The 21,211-nt window shown below is 38.8% G+C and overlaps 1 protein-coding gene across 5 annotated transcripts in view; it reads right to left on the bottom strand.

The window, feature by feature from the left end:
• TRDMT1 (tRNA aspartic acid methyltransferase 1) overlaps positions 1-21,211 on the bottom strand; it is a 41,751-nt gene that overhangs the window by 16,271 nt on the left and 4,269 nt on the right. For 2 of the 5 annotated variants that reach the window (XM_064704200.1, XM_064704202.1), the window contains 3 exons: positions 4,821-4,930; positions 3,106-3,182; positions 1,556-1,627 (listed from right to left, as the gene is read on the bottom strand). In XM_064704200.1, the coding sequence (XP_064560270.1) occupies positions 1,556-1,627; positions 3,106-3,143 (110 nt within the window). In that variant the 5' untranslated portion in view covers positions 3,144-3,182; positions 4,821-4,930. Of the gene's footprint in view, positions 1-1,555; positions 1,628-3,105; positions 3,183-4,820; positions 4,931-5,420; positions 5,561-12,912; positions 13,016-21,211 lie in introns of those variants that run through there. The other 3 variants (XM_064704199.1, XM_064704198.1, XM_064704201.1) reach the window with 3 other exon arrangements.

Genomic DNA, 21,211 nt, shown 5'->3' with positions numbered 1-21,211 from the left:
AATACAGGCCCTGGAGTGTCTAAAGCTTTGGTTTTGAGAAGGAAGAGCTTCTGCTGTTTATCCAGCTATGTCCACACCAATTGGGAAGCAGTACTTCCATATTAATGCACTATAATGTCCAAAAGCAGCCAGCCTCTTAACCATATTTAAGTTTAATGGAAAGGAATCCCCAGGTCACGATGCCCTTAAGGATATGGAAGATACTATTATTCTGACAAATTATTAACTTACTCAAGTACCTGTCTGGTTTCATTTTCATTTTAACAGGTCAGTTTAAACCTGTGTTACATTTCTTGTTCCACAAAAGACATCCTTTGCAACTTCTAAATAACCCACATTCTCTCCCTAATTTTGTGTCTCTGACAGAAGCAGGGGAGTAGTAATACCCATTCTTTTTTACCTAGGAATTGTCTAACTTACTGGGCTACAGAATCTGTGTTTTGTTGTGTTGCCTGCCACAGATTTATGTATGGCCCTGCCAAGCCACTCAGCCCTTCTGTGTCATTGCTCTCTCTCTGCTCATGACAAGGGCAAAGACACAGTTCCATTCAATGTTGTTGGCTACATAAAGTTTCCAGAGCAAGGATGAACACTCTTTTCTCCCAGTGCTAACACAAGTTTGAAAGAAAGGCTTTTTGGTAGTGGCTTCCTTCTGTGTTGAAAGCATTCATAAAAAAAAAAAAAAGAAAAAAAAAAGAAAGAAAAAAAAAAGAGTAAAAGAGAAACCAAACATTCATCTATTCATCTGTCCTTCTCCAACCCTGACAGCAAGATGAATTAATGGAGGAATATATTGGTAACAGCTGTCCTAGTCTCCAGGTGAAGCAAGACTGCCAATAAAACAAATAATTATGGCTGTTTTATTAGGAACTGAGGTCTGACCAGGCAAAAAATGACAGATGAAGTCAAGGACACTGTCCAGACAATGCAGTGCTATTCAAATTCTTTACTATTACTACTCCAAACAAGAGATTGTACTACAAACCAAAAATACACAATCTGCCCTAAGATATCTAGAAGCAGCACCAAAAAGAACAGAGACTTTAAGAAAGAAATGGTTGAAAGATGCATTGCATTGAACAGTCAATAGCACACTTAAACCAATTTTCAAATGGTACCTCTTCAAAAGATGACTATATGTTGAATTTAAGCTTTTGTAACCCAATATTTTAAAAACCTTTCATGTTGTCATGAGACCAATAGACAAACTACTATATTACCTACTCCTGTTTCTATGTGAAATCAATGCAAATTTGATGTTGAACTGAAAAGAACTCTTTCTTTTCATTTATTGTGTAGGCACAGTTTAAACAGACATGCAATGAAAAGGAAACCAGACAATGAAAGCATATACAGCAACAATGAAGTGATTACAGCATTAGTAAATACAAGAAGATGGAAGTTACATATGATCATGTGAAAAGAAACACAGAATACAACACAACACCAACAGTATCCCTCTAAAACATTACAGATATCTTGTCTCACTGAAATAGAGAAGACCTAGTTACAACAAAGCCTATTTACAAAAGGAGAGGTAGAAGTTCATTTATACCTTGGGAGAATATCAAGGATATAGAGAAAGCTCTTGGTCCGTGGATCAGACACGTCACCTTGCAGGCCAATTCTAAGAAATAATAAAGAAACACCAGTGTATTACTCACTGACATTTGAGTTACATTTTTCTACAGAATGCTGGCACTTTGCTTTGAGTTTTGAAAGAGATCTCTGCAAAGGTATCACATACAGACAGGAGGACCTGCTCACAGAGGCAGTGTCCTGAGAGATGCTCTAAGGAATGAATGTCTGCTGCTGGAATCCATCAGCTCACAGCAAAGTTAAAATTAAGCATTCAGTAATGAAATCCACTCCTCAGTCTGCAAAGGCTTTAGCATTCTGGTCTTGTCCAGCAAAGCCTTTGAACATACTTGGCTCTGAACGAACAAAAAACCCCCACTGGGTTTCTGGGAATACCCTGCTACTTTGCACTGAATATATTAAATTATTTCTATGAATTAAAGCCTCATTGTTCACCATTTAGCAGGATGGAGCCCCACATGAATAACTTTGGAAGCAATTTTGTAACACTAAACTGGAAAGATTATGTAGGTTACAAAAATGATAATGATTCCAGGCCTGTGTTTCCCTAGCTTATACTTGTATTAGCTCATAAAAAAAGAATCAAAGCTTTGTAGAAGAGCTTTAACATGTATCTAAATTAATCAGTCATACACAGATTTTTCTTTTCATCATATTATAAAGAAAAAAAATCTGAAATGTTTCCTATATACATCATAGGTTTGCACTAATTCATTTGTACAGATCAGCACCACTTTACAGGGATCTCTTTACAGTCTTAGAACATTCAGTAAGATATACTTTCTTATACAATCATTATTATCACCATCAACAGACATTTTTCATGAAGCTACTATTTTGCATGAGTACAGTTACTAGAATCTTATCCCATTGGTCACTGCTGTCAAATGATATGAACTACAAATAATTCTGACAAATAACATCTCAGTAAATTCAGTCCCTAATCAGCAAGATATTTCTCTTTATCATCCACAAAATCATTTCAAAGCCATTATCCTTCTGGTCTTGGCTAAAATAGAAATATTCTTCAGAATAAACTGTTTGTGTGCATGTGCAATTTTCAAAGTACAAATAAAATCAGATTATACTCTTAAGTCTCAGGCAGAACTGAGAAATTCCAATCCTCTTTCTGGGCTTGGCCCAGGAAAATATTAGATTGAAATTTAAAAGGAAAGGCAGGACTCCCAAACACTAAATTTCATTAGCAGAGGAATAATACAGTTCACAAAATTGCTGCTGTAAGAAGCTTACTTAACTTAAACTGAATTAATATATACATATGCAAGAAATGTGATCAACAATTAAGATGCAAATTGCTGCATTTCTTTCACTTCAGTAAGCACCATGGTGAACAGAGCTACAAAACATTTGCTTAGGATGAGAAAGATCACAGATCACACACACAGTGTCACTATGTCTTGATAACATTTCTCCTTTGACCATATACAGTATAAAAGTGCAATATACAGCAATAACTGCATTTTTTCCCAAGTGTGCTGTACCTACCTTGTAAAAGGCTGACAGGGAGGACTCATCAAAATCATATCAAAAGATAATCTGTCAAATTCTTTCAGTGTTATGCCCTGAAAACAGAAAAAAATAGAAGAATGTTGAGTGTTGTGAATTGTATGAAATTCCCAAGTTATCTTTCAGATCAAACTAGCCCTCTTACTTCCAGTATGTTTGACTTAGCAAAAACCTACCTGATGTCTCATTTGACCTAGTAATTTCAAAATCTTTCCTACCTTGGCAAACCATAAAACGAAAATATGCATTCACTGCTCCTCATATGAAGCAAAACACTGATAAGGTTAGCATCTATACATAATCTTGAGGTTTTTAGCTGCTCATTCTTTGAGGTGTGCAGTGGTTCTTTCACAGATACTCACCTGTTATTTCTCCTGAAAATAAAGTATCATTACTCAGATATGAAGTCTTTGTACATCAAAACCAGTGTTCACATACTCAAAATGTGTAAAAACATCTGAGAAGAAAAGTAGCTCAAGTGTAAATATGATAATTTTTATGGATCCAAACTATGGGGTTTAGCTCTTAGGGGCTCACTGGCAATGCACCTTATAAAGTTTATTTCATTGTTTTTCCCCTATACAAATTAGTCAAAGATATTGTATGGCTGAAATTCTCTACAAAGACAATCCTGCTTAGAAAGGAAAGAATTAGGTCTGTGGTAGGAATTAATTACACAGGTAGAAATTCCTCTAAACTAAGTTTTCATCAACACTAGAAGATCAACACATAAAGGGCCAGGAGGAAAGAAGGACAATGATCAAGTAACTATGACTTGGACAAAGAAATCACTCCTTACATATTCTGAGGGATACCTAGGCAGCAAATGTAATGTAGCTACCCTCAGAAAACTAGACAAAAGCTGCTGGTTTTTTCCATTATATTTGAAGAAGGTGTCACTGACTCTAATAATCTGCTCTTGTCTACTATAAAATGATACAGGCAAAGATTAATTTTCTTTTTCCATTATAAAACTATCACTTAGCCAGTTATTATTGAGTGCTGAATAAGCATTTAACCTTTAGCCACCTGTTTAACTCTTACTTAAGCTGGTGTCTTAAAACAGACACAGTATCTATTGCTGTCATGTTGTAAAACCATAAAAGAAGATTAAGAAGTATACAGTAATTTCTAACACAATCCAAGCAAAACTCCATGCCTAGTTTGCCTCTCATCTATTAAAACAGACAACTTTAATCCAATTTTACTTAATTATTTTCCAAATAATTTGGCAAGTGACAGAATTCCTAAAACATTTTATCTGTTGAGCCCATTAAAAAAGATTCAAGAGTGTTCAGTTCAATAGATTTTGTTGTATTTCTCTGAGCCCAACTATAACTTCAAAACAGAGGCATGCCCCCAAGTAATTTAATTACATTTTTTCACACTAAATGAAAATATTTTTTTTAATCTAAAAATATGTTTTTTGACATTCTTTTACTGATGGTAAGCGTTCCCCTTAACGTTTATATAACCTTTCTTCATGCAGTAGGCAAGACTTTCTAGAAAAGCCTGCAGTATGAAATCCTTCTTACTTCAACAAGCAAACAGCACAAGTAATCAAAGCTATTGTAAAACTGCTTTATTCATAGCAACATAAATATTTCCATTTCTCTTGTTACTAATAAACCCAGTGAAAGCAGCTCACATCCTACAAATGCCAGACTACAGTAAAAAGCACATTAATTACTCACCTCAATAGTCTTTGCCCATAACGGGGTGCTGGGAAAGTTGTGCTTATAAACATCATTGGCAAGAGTGTTCACATCAACAGCAGCTACAACTTCTGCATATGTGCAGCTTTCTAAAATTAAAAAAAAAAATTTGAAAACTCTAGCATCTCTTTACTACTCTTAGGAAAATGTATTTGCTCAGCTGTGTTACAGCATCGCTAAAATACAAAAGGCAATTTACACAATCAAATTCTGCTGTGTTGTCTTTGAAACTTTGTACAAAAAATATACTGTTTTTTCTAATCATATGGGCAATACTTCCCTTCTTTATACATCCAAAAATGGAAGCTAAAGTAGAGAAAAAAAATCCAAACAGGGTGCACCTCTACATTTCCACCTCTGTGCAGGTCTCTGTGGCAGCAAGATCCTGGCTGCAGGAATCCTAAGTCAATCCTGCCAAGCCCCACTGCCACTGCCTTATCCTCTGACAACTTACAAGAAATAAGTGTGTTGTTTTAGAGGTGTACTACTTCTCATTATGAAAAAACAGCACCAATATATTTGATATATGTCTACTCTTCCAATAAAGATTTAAGCTGTCTGAAAAACATTTGTGCTTACATTTCAGTAAAGCCTTAGGCCTCAAACTCAACAGCTGCCTCCTTTGACTTAAAGGTCCCAAAATACCAAACTTGGCAGCTTCTCCTCTCTTGGACAGAGGTGTTATTGAAGAGAGGACAGTGTAACAAACTCCCAGCTAAAACCCTGAAATAAAAATATACTAAAAAAGAATGTAAATAAACAACTGTTAATTTATAAAGTAAGAGAGTAATAGGTTCTACAGAAGCTAAAGAGATAAAAAGAGCAATGTTTATTCCATTGCTCATCATGGCACACTATTTGTTATTACTAAACACAATACCTTCACTGAGGCTTTTTATCCAAGAAGACAGGCTGTGGTCACTGTCACAGCTGCAGGCAGAGAAGTGACCCAACCTCCTGATACCCAAGATCAGTATCAACCACCAGGATATTTACATTATGGTCAGCATTACAAAGCCTCAGCTGAAACACAGGCAACTTTAAAAAAGCTTTTGTAAACCAAAAGAAACAAGGCAAATAGCCACATGCCTTTGAATAATCTCACAATATGCTCAAGTAACACATTAACAAATGACCTTATGAGACACTGCATGAATTACTGCTAGTCAGCTAATTATTTACAGTTTGAGAGGATGAAAGCCCAACTGGGATGATCCCAGTGGATTTAATTTTGAATAATGCAGTTACCATCCATTTACTATCTTTCAGGTTTTCAAGGCTGTCTTAGCCAAAACTAAGATGAAAGAGAAATCTGGGTATTGAAAAGATTGTAGCAGACATTTTAACAAGGACCAGGCCGGTCCTTCCAGGTTTACTTGATGCAATCAAGGGCAAAAAGATAAGGTTTTTCACAAGATAAATACTTACAGACCATTAAGGGTCAGCATACAAATCACTGTTTGCCATTACTGTCTTGACCTTTTGACCAGAAGTTGTAACTGAGAACTCAATACAGGTGTATCCACAGGGACAATAGCCTGACTACACCTGAGATTACAGAACAGGTAAGTTAACACTGACACCTAGCGTGAAAAGAAAGCTGGATAAATATCTCAACTTAAAAACGTGCTCAAGAACCAACACTTCCATCTTCCTAAAACAAAGCTGCAGCATCTAAGGAACAGAAACAAACTTCCAGTACTGTTAAAGAGACCACTTTTCTCACTCACTCCTTAAACACATTGTCCTAACAAGCTAACTCTTACTGTGTTTTCCAGGTACTGCAGAAGAAAAATAAAACTAACAAAATCAAGACCCTCAAATTATTATCTAAATTAATACATAGTTTTAAAAGGGCAATGGGGAAGGCAAGCTGTGTGCTTTCCCTCAGAACTCATGATTCAGACACTTGTATTTTTACCGCCATCCATTCAGTATCTCTCTGCATACCTACAAGAAAAACTAGCAAGTAAGGACTTCACAGGCCCAAAAGCCTGGAGATATGGAAAAGAGCACACAGCTAATAGCAACCTATGGAATCCCCTTGCAATACAATGTTCAGTCTACAGCAGAGATGTAAACCAGTGTGGAAAAAGAACAGGAACTTTTCCTGAAGTACTCCACCTGAGATCCCCTCTTCCTATTTCAAAGACCTGGTAACTTTTTCAAAGCTTCTCCTCCATTTCATTTCAAAGTTGCAGCTCACTTGGGAATTCCTGTTAGAGAACAGACTCCCTCTAAAAGCTGATTAAACATATTTGTGTGGAAATGCCCTGGAAACGCATGAAGGAGCTCGGGCAGACAAGCAGCTCTCACACATCCAACCTAACAAAGAAAAGCTTGTCTAAATTTCAAACAATGTGAAAATGCCACATTTTTAAAGAACTTCTCCTGAAAGTTTAATAACTTTATGCCAAACTGTGATATTCTGCTTTTCTATAGCAATTACATTTACTACTTGAAAATTACCATAAGGAATGCATCATAAAAAAAGCCTGAAAGCAGAATATAAGAAAAACAGAATCAAGACTGTGTTTAACTACTCCCACTGACAAAAGGCACAAAACCAACTCAGGAATCGCTGACTTGGTGGGATGCTAAATCAACTCCCCAAAATACATAACAAAACTTCGATACAGAAACAGACACAGCTCTGGAGATTTGTTTTATCCCCTTTAAATAAGTACATCCAATCTTCAAAACAGAGATATTTAAGAGAATTATGACAATGCAGGAAACAGCATCATTTTATTCAGACTAAAGAAAAATAATACACATTTCCTAAGTGAAACTAACTGGCTGCTGGAATACATGATTTGCAGGAGGATTCCTCAACACCAGTTTTTGAACTGACACTTTTCATTTCTGAGCAAGATAACATGGTTCAAATGGAAGCTACAGATATGGTGAGGAAGTTACTGAGGGAGGTATTATGACTTATTTTTAGGCAGACTAGATTGTAATATTTTCTCTTGGATGAAAGCAGGTGAAATTTGCATCATCCTATTAGTAATGTACTGATTTCACACTTGAAGCTTCAAACCTCTCGGACCCAGTAGAAACTCTTTGACTGTTACTTAAACTGCCTAAAGAGGCAGCAATCAAACTTTGGCTCCCTGTTCTCTCCTTTATTGAATATACAATGCTTACAATCTCTTTCAGGTATGGAGTTGTCATATTTGAGGAAAATTTTAAGGATTCCAATTTTAAGGATTGGAAGGAGATGCATTCGAAACAAAGAAAGACAGCTTGTGTGCATTAGCTTCTGATTTGAAACAGTAAACTCCAAGAGTGTCACCTTCAAATGCCAGAAATAAAATTTCTGACATTACAATATCTGTCCTTTTCCTCTTCAGAATTGATTCCTTTGTCATGTGTTTCTGCAGACCTTAAAATTAACATAGATCTGTTTATATTCACTACTGTACTTTTGCAATAGAGTCATCAATGTCAACAGAACACATGAAATACACTGTGTTACAGCAAGGGCAGTTTGGTGGATTTCAGTATATTGGAAAATAGGAGCCAGAAGAATTACCTTTTCTGACAGGTATATGGAAACAGATGGAAAAGGGAAGATAAGTCACAAGTTTTGTCAGTCCTGTTTCCTTTTAAAACAGAGAGCAAAGACTTAATTTCTGAGTGTGAGCTCTTGGCTGAAGTGATTCAGCTGAACTGTCCATGGCTACAGTGAACACAACCATCAGCAAACTTTATCCTGGGCTCCTGCAGGATACCTAGCAACTCCTTTCACTGCTCTATTTGTAAAGGATTCAATCATGTTAAGCCATATAAACTTTATAAACTTACATTATGCCACAACTGGTACCATCCCATGCTACAAAGAGCTATATTTTGGAGAAGCATTAAATAGAGTTTGGGTGTAAAAACTCGCTCAAACCAGCAATATTTTTGGTTTGCATTGTGCTGAATGTCAAAGCCAGTTTTGTCTCCTTTGCCTTTCCTGGTGGGATAGCTTTGCCCAGTGTAAATACACACACCAGTTTACTGTGCTGTGCAAATCACAGAGCCAATCAAATAAAGCGAACAGACATGCATGACAGAGAAAAAGAGACAGAAGTTTTTACTCTGCAAAACTGAAATATAACAATTGCAGAGGAAAAATATCACCAACTTCATCACTGCAAATTTATGGTATTTTTTAGAATATGTCCTTTAGTGTTTCATGCAAGAGGACTTTTTTCAGGGACCTGGAAGATTACAAATGCTTGTGGCAGAGACATGGAACCCAGTTTTCATGGGAAAATTGCCTAAATTAATAAGCCAGTTTAAGTTTGTTTTGGTTGGGAAGAAAGAAGAGCAGGCTGTTTGTTTCATGGAAAGTTGCTAAGGAAATGAATATGTAGCCATAGATTTTCTAAAAATAAACCACTATTTTTCACTGCAGAAACTCTGCACTTTATAAAGAACAAATTCACTCACACACACAAAAATTATCATAGATTTAGACATATTTGACTTAAACATCAAACTTTATAAATCCCAAAAAGCTTGGGTTACAGAGTGGGAAGAAGAAAGAAATGCCCTTTCATCCCTTAGCAGTCTCAATCTTTCAAGAGTGTGAATATGAAGAGACTCCCTGATTTCTGACTTTAACTAAGCTCAACTTTACCATCTTTTGGTGGTACCTTTATCAAAAGATATAGATATCAAAAGGTCTTTGGTGTTAAAATATTATTATAAAGCATTCAAAATCTAAACCCAGAAATTCTACATGTGCTGATATTATCTACAGCTAAAGAACCAACACAGAGCTAGACAATCCCCAAGATTTTTCTTCTTCAGCTTTAGACTGAAACCTTAGTTCAGTCTAAAAAGAATGTGATTCAACTATGAAACTATGTACTCAACATTTCTATGTACTCTTTACACAGAAACACAAGAGACTATAAACTTCCATCAATTTGTGAAAATTCAATTATTTTTTACTGTAGGCAAAGACAATCTCAAAACCAACTGCATTCTATTTGGTGCCAAATGCATTCTGCATTAATGACAGCAGCTGCCAAAACAACAACCATCTTCATTCTGCAAGTTATCCTACTGCAAAGTTTTGAAAGATCACAGCCAAGAAGGGCATCAAGGTACAAAAGTCAGCATCAGATTTCCTGAGAAATACCTATTTGCCAATTGAAACACTGGCAATTTCACAGAAAAGCTGGACCAGCTGAGTTAACCATAATTGACCCATGACATGGCCAGGAACAAGCCTGCAAGAATTGCAGAATCCCTTTTGTAGAAAAAGGCTTTCCCAGGATGCTGCCACTGAAATACCACATGCTCCCTCTGTTTTCTACATCTTCCTACTATTTTTCTTGGCTTACAGATTCACTAGAAACCATACTAAGATAACATGTTATTATACATAATCCTCATCTGTTGTGCATCTGGCATATGGAAGCACTGGAACAATGGAGGCCTTTCTTTCAAACTTCACATTTATATGGAAAAAAACCCCACAACCCTTCTAATATTTCTATACACAATCTAAAAGAAGATGCTGAACAATCTGCCACTGGCTAAATGGAGGATAGGATCAGACACTTTTTCAAACAGCATGGTTTCATGTACACATATAGGCCAAAAACATATAAGAAACACATTATTAAAGTACTTACAGAGGAGCATTCACTTCTTTTCTGTTTTATTTGCATGTAAAAGCAAACACTTCAATGCCCCTTCACTTTGTTCCTTCATAAACTGTGTAAGAAAACTGAATCCAGATGTCCAAAGGACACTAAAAACCAGTAGAAATTATCAAATGCCCAAGTATATCTCTGCTCCCAAATGAAATCCAATTCATCCAACAGTTTTATATAATAACCTGTTATTAAATACTTACTGCAAATTTTTAGGACACCTTTTAATCAAATTGCCTGACTGTTACTTTTAATAAGACTCCAAACAGGATTTTCATCTAGAAGTGAATGGTTTGGACCTTTCCTGAGACAACGCAACAAAAAAATGGTTATGGGCTGAACTCCCATATGCTTCCCAGAAACATCAGCACTCAGACTGAAAACTATTATACCAACTGTAATGCAAATAGCTTTGTGTCTATCCACTTTGCAAATTTCAATTGGTACCTGACCATTTCGAACTAATTAGGGCCATTTACACAAATAATAAACTAAATGTCCTTACTTACAGCCCCTTTATCTGCTTTGGCTGATACCACTGCAGAAAAATCTCAGTCTCACTCTTCATACCTACTGAAATTTCTTCAGTCAAATGTAAACCCATAAGAACAGAAATTACACCAAAGACTGACACTGAATCAGTTGTGTTCAGCAAGCTCAGAAACAGAAAACATGGCAGTAAATTCACCTTTTCAGGAAATAATGCAATGAGTTTGGTTAAGTCCTTCGGTCTCCAAACTACACCATTAGGTGACATGATTTCAAGGCTTCATATTTGTAGTAACTATCCACTGGGGCATCACTAATTCTGTGTATCTTCTGAATAAAAGTTTACAGTCTTCTGATAATCTAATGAGGCATTCCCAACATTCCCACCCTTCTGAGTATTTACTGAGTTGCAAGTGATGTTTTCACAGTGGAAACTCACAGGACATCACATCTAGCATTAGAATTTACTAAACATTGCAGCACACTACTGAAGTGCCCCAAGATATCCATTATTATGGCAAGAACCCAGCTAGGTAATTCTGTAAAAAGTGAAGGAACCATGGTGTAGGCTAACTTTCAGGAACCAGTCCACTTTCTATGGAAATATGGAAACTGTCTACAATACAACACGGATAGCTTGCCATCACTTCAGGAATCTGGTTACCAGAAAAGCAACATATTACCATTAGTGTGTACACTATACACAAGGCATAAAACACTATTTTCACTCTACAAAAACTCAAAAATGCAGTTCCAGACAAAGCTATACTTGCCTCTCAATATTCTAAGAATGTCTCTGGAAATAAGGAAAATACATCCTCAAAACAAGTGGTTAGGAACAATGTAAGAGCCTATTTTGTTGTGTATTTATACATACATAATAAATACATTAAAATATATGTTATATATATTTATGTTCATAAATAAAGCACCTAGACACATTCAAGCAAAAACAGGATAGTAGGAAAAATGCCACTCTGACAACTCTGAATGTGTTTTAGGTAAATAAATGATGCTAAACAGATCTCACACTGTAGGCATAGTCTTAATATTTCATAGCTCCCTGGAAAAATAGCAAGATAAGGCAAGTTTCAACCTGATGTTTTTATGACAATGCTCTCTGCAAATGCTCCTGAAGAATGAAAGATGTGAAGGATTGTAGTTACAGTTAAAATTCTTATGGTGATTATCATAAGTTATCCTAATGTGTGTTGAAACATGGACTTCAAAGTAATAAGGTCCAGAGTACTTTACAACAGAAATCAATAGCCCAAACTCAATTTTTAATTTGGGGAAGCCAATTCACAGAGTCTACAGGACCTGCTGAAGGTCACCCAGACCATGCCTCAGCCATTCAGCAAATTGAGCTCCAGGGTTCCTTGTGCCTGATCAAAAACTCATTTGGGAACATGGGCTGGTGTGAATCTCTATACCAGCTCAAACTCCACATTTAATTTTCATGTTCATGAAACGTTACACCAGCCTCAGATGGTCAGGCTTGGAGCATGGCTCAGCTGTTCACCTAACTATGGGCTAGGAAGGCAAGTCCACGTGGATGCCAACGGGAAACCCTGGCTCCTGCGGTTATCATCCTGGGCATCCCAGTGATCCCCATCCCCCCTGCAGCAGGGGCGCCTCTGTATTACACACAGCACATAACAACAAACACAAAATCACGGCCTCTCCAGAAGCGGCTGCCTGGGCCCAACAAGGAACAGAGATGCCTCATTTCTGTCCCAACGTGCTCCTGGTGCCACACGCCGGGCTGGAGAAGGGGCTGCGGGAGTAAAGGGGCCAGCTTCGCCCGCCGCATCGAGAAGAGGGGCACCCTGCATTGCCCGCCCTGGAGAAGCCGGAGCCCCCGAGGGCGGGGTGTCCCGGGCAGGGCGGGCAGCACGAAGCCCCGCGGGACGCGCCGGTACCTCTGAGGGCCTGGTGCATGCCCCCGATGCCGCTGTACAGCTCCAGCACCCGCAGCGCCGCCATGCTCAGCCCGCCGGCCCGCCCAGCGCCTCCCCGAGCGCCGCCCGCCCGTTCCGCCGCTCTTTCGTTCCCCCCGCCCGCCCCGGCCTGCGCCGCCCCGGAGCGGCGGCGGCGGCGGCCTGGGCTTGGTGGTTGCTCGGGGAACCACGGGCGGGATCGGCCCCGCAGGACGAGGCCGCGCCCGGCTCAGCCGGGCCTGTCGGCCCCTGAGGTGTCCGTGGTGCGGCTCCGCCACCTGCGCCCTCCTGGCAGTGAGGGGGCGGGACAGGCACCCGCTGCCAGCCATGACCCCCTTGGGGCTCGGTCAGGCCAAGCCGGGCGGCTCAGGGACAGAGTGGCAGTGCGGGGTGGCAGCGGGGCTGCCCCTCATGAGGGCGGACATGTGTGCGGGGCTGCCCCTCATGAGGGGGCACATGTGTGCGGGCCCGTTTTCGAGAAGCCCTTTCAAAGGCCACACAGGAAAGAGGGACATAACTGATGAAACTGCTCTTATTCGCCCCAACGCTTCTTGCTAAACTGAGAAGGAAACGACTACTCAATGACACTGTTGCCCCATAAAGTATCCGGTTTTTTAAAGAAATAGTTTATATACACACACACACACACACACATATATATATATATATATTTGTGTGTGTGTGGTGTGTGCGCACGTATATGTATATATATACTTATATATACACATACATGTGTATGTAAGTATATATATATAATTCTTTTATATATAAGTATTATATATATACTCTGGTTTATGTATATATATACATGCGTGTGGTGTGTGTACACGCATATGTGTGTATATATATATATATATACACATATATATATATATATATATATACCAGAGTAAACATGTCACAGATTGTTACATGGGTTACCCACCACAGTCAAGCAGACATTCACCTACGCCTCAGTTTGCAAATTCAGATTGTAAAGTGAAGATGAAACACTAAAAAAAAAATTTAAAAATCACCCAAACCAAACCTGAACATGTTTCTCAACTAGTTTCTTGATTTAATTATATTGTTGTAAGAAACCTGTCAAAAACAAGGTGGGTTTAAGGAGTAGTTCTTTTTTCCTTAGAAGCTGCCTCATACAGCATGTCATAGTAGCTCCCACCTCTTGACTTAAAGTGGGGGAAGAATTTTTAGCTGAAACTGGAGGGCAAAAAGAGGTAAATCTGCTGCTTTTCAATGCACTCCTTCAAAATACAGGATGCATGACCTGGGGAAAACAGTGGAATTAGAAACAAAATTTCAAAGTAAAAATATCAGTCCTTGCCAGTTTTTTCAAAGCAGTGCTGTCATTCACCTGTCATTCATTTGTGGATCTTCATTATCAGAGTCTGGGGCTGCTGCTTCATTTGTCAAACATGGAAGGTGACTAAAACAAGAAGTCCAAGTCTGTCACACAAAAGGAAGGGCAGCAGCTGAGACACCAGAGGAGAGCAGCAGGCATTGCAACCAGCTGCATGCAGGTCTCCTGCATTGGAGGTTGATGGAGAACAGAGAAAATGGAATTGCATGGTGCAACAAAACTAGAAATGTGCTTGCTGGAGAAATGAGTCATTGGACAAAGATGCTGAAGGCCCAGAAGAAAATTGATCAAGATTATGAAGATGGGTTACAAACAGCAAGGTTGCTATCAGCTAAGAAGGTACACTTTAGTAGAACCCCTTCAAAATATAGATGCAAGATGAAAATAAAAAAGCAACTTTTAGACTATTGAAATCAGTAAAGCTGATGAATGAGTTTGAGTTTCTTGTTTTACTATTCCCATAAGCTACAGATGACAGCAATGCCAGGTACTGTGATGAGTGAGAGCTGTGGTCAGCCAGAAACAGTTCATGTATTTGGAGTTGCCCAGTACCTGGAGTGATTAATACCAGAAAGGAAGACAGGGCTGAGACCTGCTTTTCCTTCTCCTTTCCCTGACTCCAAGGTATTTTTGCCATTCATACATAGGAAAAGTGTAGTCAGATGAAAAAGCAGCAGAGATGTCTCTGCAGTGCTGGTTGGTGGCAGTGGAATATTCCCAGCTCAGGGGAAATCCTCCACCTACTTCCTCTTCCAGTGTAGTAAACTGGAGAATATGATCAACATGCCTCCACTCTGGCAACAAAGAAATTAATAAACTAGATTGGGATTTTATTGGCTTCCTCTTGTAAAGAATGGAAAACACCAAAACTTCCCTAGTGCTCATTTTTTAACAACTGGCAGCAGTCACTTTTTATAATTCTGTATAACTGTGTCTGCCCTAACCTGGTTCTCTTCATTAATTGACAGCTGCAAAAAAACAAAATGAAAACAGGGAATCTGGAAGCTGTTACTTGTAGTGTTCTTCACTTTAAAAATGTAAAGTCAACATAATAATAACCATACTTTCTGGATCCAAACTTAGATAATAGTATTTAAGGCATGCTGCTTGTTTCAGACACAAGCAATGGCTCAGAAGTGCTGAGATCCATGGCCACTCATATCTTGCTTCTCAGCGGAAAACCCGGAATGATGGCAGAGAGAGGGTGAGCCCTGTGAAAGCAATTGTTCATACTTCACTCAGAAAATCTTGCTGACATGTGCTGTCATTGTCATGGGGTGAGCTAAATGTTGCTCAGAGTTTATCTTGTGACCTCAAAGCAGCCACATGTCTGCAAAATTTCCCAATTGGATCTCTGACTTACTGAAATTTGGGTACTGTGACAGCTCCTTTTTACTCTTCTCCATGCATATAGGATGGATAGGATTCCTGTAAAAGTCCATGAACATTAAATTTTATTAACAGTGGAGATTAATAGCAGAGTTGAAGTCCAAAGTCGGACTCTGGACTCTCCATTTTTTAGGGCACAAGTATGGGCTCTTTCATGTATCAATTACAGCTCCACAATGTAGTTGGCTTTAAATAACAAATGAAAGGCTTTTCTAAAATGATGTTAATGTGTTCTAAATGGGCACATCTACAAAACTATGATAATGCATTGATGAAACAGCTATTTGTTTGACTCTAATACATGTATAGAAAAATATATTTTAAGCAAACTGATATTTTAATGGTATTTTTAAAGCTATTGACATAAGCATGTGATATCAGCATTTTCACTGAGACAGCTTTGAAAACTCCTGCCTCCTACCAACTAGCATCATTTCCTCAATGCAGAAGTTTCTGGAGTTGCCCACATCTCTGATGAGTGGTATGATACAGATAATCGTGCCAGGTCTGAAATTGTTGCCTTGGTAGTACAACAAATATGCAGTGAAACAGCTACATGTGGTTAGAGAACAAGAAACCACAACCACTAGTAGTTTCTCTTCTTAAAATGATTTAGAATTGTTAAAAACATTACAATTAGCAATGCTACACAAGAACATCACAGGGACACACCCCCTTCCTTAAGATTCTGCATTGTACTTGGCAACTGAAAAACAAAATTACAAAATATGACTGGACCATGTAATCTTGCCCTCAAAGTGAGAAGAAAAGATTTTCACTGCTCTGTTTCTCTAATTCAAAAAATGCACACAAAACTCGATAAGCAGTTACATGTGAGTCTCCTCCCTGCCCTCCCCTTCACAGCAGAGCAGAGCCAGCAGGGCCTCTGCTCACCCCCAGCTGTGACAGGAGGCTGCCAGTCTGCAGTGCCCGTCACTGGGCTTTGTCCAGGCCATGAATGTAACCCCTGGTGATGAAAGGTAGTGGACTTGAAGCTGAGAAGTGTTTGTGAGCATTTTCTCTATATTAAAAAAATGGAGAGAGAACAGGGAAAACCTCCCTCTGCTCATACACTGCATGTTTAAAAGTACCTTCACAGTGATCAGCCAAAACTTCGTACAAGCAAATATCAATGCTGATGGCTGAATAACAAAAAATGCTTATTTTTTCCAAAGATCCAATATAACCTACTAAACACCCAAGTGAGGATCAGGAAGAGTATATGAACATCTCTGCTGTCTGGAAGCTCATATTCTGGGTCAGAAATCACTGTGGCCAGGAAAGAATGTGAGGCATGTTATACCCTTGCAATGCAACCAGTGAATTGAAAAAAATCCCTCAGAGCGTATGGCATCAATTATTGCTTCCATAACCATTGGCCCAGTAGGTTACTAATAAAACTGAAAACCTTTTGCAGTGTATCAAAGTCAATCTTTATCGGATGTTCTGTTTCAGAAGGGTATTTATCAGAGCTGATTTCTGCTGAAGTGCTGCTCAGTAAAAGCAGCTGTCAACCACAGAGGCGGTGCTTCCAGGAAGTGGCTGGGCTGTGCCAGTATGGCTAAGTAAGCCTATGATTTTCATTTATAATGCCACGCATCTGCAAGGCTAGAAAGGAAAACCACATCAAACCAAGTTTGTTAGCCTCTCTCAATGCATTTTCTAAGAACTCTATACCAGGAAAATTTATGTAGCTGAAATTATTTGGAAGAATGATCAGACACAAACATTTTTAACCTTTTGCTTTTCAAATATAATACTAGCTCGATTTCAGGATTTGATTTTCAGGTTTTGGGGCTAGGTATATACTCTGTAGGGAGTAAGGAATAAAAAGACTTTGCTTCTCTAATTAAATCTTTACTTTTCTGGTTTAAATACATTTAAATCTAAATAAATCTGGCTTGTTTGTTACATTTGGCCTGCAGTGGTTACTCAGGCTGGATGAGAGGCATATGTTTACATTATGTTATTGACTTTCTTGAACTTACACATTCCAGTGCTTGACAAAAAAAAAATTATATAAAAAACTATGTATTCACTGGATTGAACAAAACAGAGCTCTTTAAGGCCCCTGCAGTCAGGCAAAAAATTGCTGGTGCAATGAATGCATTTTGACTGAGACCTTTGAAGGGCGACAGCAGGCACGGAGCCAGGCATTTGTTAAGGGGGATCAGTTCAGGATGAGGTAATGGCGTGGGAGATCCCAGCTCCCTTGCAAGGGCAGGAGGAAATGATGTGGTGCCTGCTGCTCTCTCAAAGGGAGGGGAGGGGAGGTGGGGGAAGGAGAGGAAGTGCAGCCAGTGAGCCTGGATATGCCTCTTCACTTCTTGCTTAAGGCAAGAATTTTCACCTCCGGTATCCCCGTATGATTTGCACAACTTACACTGTGCAAACTGAAAAAGACTTGTAGCTGTATGTCAATGTTGGTCACACCTTCTGATCACAAGGCCATCTGGTACCACCTACAGCTTCTGTAGACTGCAGTTTTGTCTTTTAAAGAGTTCAGCCCCTGCCCAAACTGTTGAGTTTTTTCTTATTCAGTCCATGTGGTGAGTTTAATCTCTGACTACGAGTAGCATTATTTAGCACGGGAAATGAGATTTGCCATAGTGGTAGGATTTCAGCAGAAGGGTATTTTCTCCAGAGAGAAAGAAAATCTTTTATGCAGCCGTAGCAGAGCTGTAACTGTGGCCCTCCTGAGTGACCTTCAGATTAGATTAAACCAAAATTGTATACAGTGTATACTGTAAGATTTGCCCAAGAAGCTGAGCACTTGGTGCCTAGGCAGCACAGAGATGTCTTCCACCCTGGTTCTATTGCTAGCATTTGCAAATGAGTTACTTTAAAACTAATATAAAACTATTTGATATCAGTTATGGATTGCAATTGCAAAAGTTACTGTACTTAAGATATTCTCTTTCTGGCATGGAACCGTCTACAGATATCTGTCAAACACATCAATATAATATCTACCGAAAAGTCTCTTGGAAAAAAGTCTATAATAAAACAAGAGAGTTGAAGAAGTTGTGAGATTTTGTAAGGATAAACTGAAAGGAAAAATTGAAAAGTTATTGTCAAAGAAATCTAGGAAAAATATAATAGTGTAATTTTTGGCTGCTTTTGGGGCCTGTTCCCCTTTCCTCTTGGCCTGAACTAAGAACAAAAGCTTTAGGTTTCTCTAAAGTTAAAACAAATGTTTTTTTAGAAAAAGGACTGTGAAATTTAAATGTTATTTTTACCAAGACAGCTTGGAGAGAGAAGCCCCAAAAAGCCTAGCCTAAAAGGACCAAGAAAGCCTAAAATAGTTATTTCTGAAGAAATCTTCTTGCACAAGACATATGCCAGAACGGACTGGCAGTGTCAAAATTCAGCAGTGGGGAGCTGGGCTTACTAAAACTCCAGCAAATATGTTTCTCATAAATCAACAGAAAAATACAATGGGAGATTGTTGGAATTGTCCATTGGGAACACTGCGTGTCAGATGAAGTCCCTGAAGATGATTTTATCACAGTTTTGGTGCCACGTCAGATGTAGCACTAATCTCCAACAGTACAGGACACTGTTGTTCAAAACCTAACAATATTAAACTCAAGTAATTAATTAACCTAAACTGTGAATAGTTCACATTGTCGTTGGCAGTCCAGGCTTCATGTATATTGTAGTACAATAGTATTGTGTCATTCATCTGTGGGATAGCTCTCAAGATTCCTCTTGATATGACAAAAGTTGGTTATTTTCAGAATAAAACTGCAGGTCAGTGGCATTACCATATTCAGGGAAAACCATGCCTCTCCCTTTGAAATATCCTGACATCTGACCTGTATGTTTTTTCATCCTGATGTGCTGGACTTACATGGTAGGCCTGGTAAATTCTGTCATGGAGTTTATAAAAATGCCTGATCCATGTCAAATAAACAGCTACAAACACTGGCAAAAGTCCGAGTTAGCAAAACTGAAATATCTACAAAGCTCCTGAATAGTTGTCAGGTCCTTTCTCCTGTCATCCAACACATACTCTCTTCTGCCTAGGATGTGTATTGGACCATATACAAGACCAAATTCCTGAGGAAAATTTTGGGTAGACAGTGAATTGTCTTTGTATTGGGACACTGTTCCACCTGAAAAGGTATGGACACCTCTACCCTCCCAGACATTTGCTCTCTTCCTTCTCCAGCCAAATGCATCATCTCTTCTGTATTTAACTAGTTTTCCACTCAATTCCTTATGGCCCACAATATTTATGCATCTTAAATCAGGATCATCTTCCCTCCTTAATCCCAACTGGACAGAGTATATTTATGCTTGGAAATTAGGCATAGAGCTGGCATGCAAAAACAGAATGTCTTTTTTGAAACTCAGTCTCCTCAGCTTTGGGGTGTGTGCAGCACCGCCTCTTCCCTTTGAAAGGAGCCAATTAATCCCAGAATGGCTAACACAATGTATGCTCAGTTTATGAGTCTCATTGGAACCCAGGATTTGGCACAAGAACTTGGACTGAGGAATCCACTAAAAACTTGGCCTTCAAGGAGCGAGTACTGCTCTGCTTGTCCTGGGCATCTCAAAGAAAGAATGGAACAATTGCTGCACGCAATTAACAATTCCATTGCTGTGTCCTGCCTCTTCCTCAGAAAGATCATCATTTCCTGGTATATCATGGCAAGAAAACATTATGCTATTTATGCTTTGTGTAAGTGATGGAAGTGGGGGAGAGAAAAGAATGAAATCACTTCTCAGATTTGTTTTTTGGCTAGAGGAGCTCTTTAGGCAGTTTGAGTTGAAGAAACTTGGCCAAAAAGAAGTAGTAAGTGTTTAACTGACAGGGTTAATTAATGGCATACAAGAATCACTTCTTTTAGATTTTCTCACAGAGAGGATGGATGGATGGATGGATGGATGGATGGATGGATGGATGGATGGATGATTCATCCTTGAAAAAGTTTGCAACTTCAAAATTTAAAACAGTGAACCAAGGCAGTGCTTCCCATTGTAATGTGACAAGTAACTGTTCATCCACGCTGTTGACTTCTACCTGAACCAACAGTATGCTGCAGAAATTGCAACCTAGTGCTGAGCAAGGCCAAGATGGCCAGGTCAGCAGTGTGGCAAAGGACAGAAAAAAGCTACACTATGTATTTTGCATAGATTCTCCTGAAAACTTGAGCTGCTTAATTTTTTCTGATATTTAAGTTAAATGGTCCTTACGAAGTGCCTATCATGATCCTTGAACAATTTCTTGGTCTTTGACAATATACAAATTTCATTAAACAAGGATGTGGAGACATAAAATTTCAAATTATCTGTTTTGGGGCACCCAAAATCAAGACTGAAAGACTTTGTGTATTCAAAAAATTTGTTCTGTCTAAAGAGTTGAGCTTGAGCCTTAAGCCATGCCAAGCCTTTTCTCAGTTTGGAAAATCTCATTCTATATGTCCCAGTCATTCCTGTATTGCTGCCATTCAGCAGTCAGTGCTATTTCTGTTAAATGAAGTGAGACAGGGTGTCATTCTTAATTTTTTGGGTTTTTTTTATTTT

The sequence above is a fragment of the Zonotrichia leucophrys genome, chromosome 2 (assembly GCF_028769735.1).
Source record: "Zonotrichia leucophrys gambelii isolate GWCS_2022_RI chromosome 2, RI_Zleu_2.0, whole genome shotgun sequence".
NCBI lineage: Eukaryota > Metazoa > Chordata > Aves > Passeriformes > Passerellidae > Zonotrichia > Zonotrichia leucophrys.
Note: the sequence above shows the minus strand (reverse complement) of the source record. Positions and strands in the feature narration are given on the sequence as shown.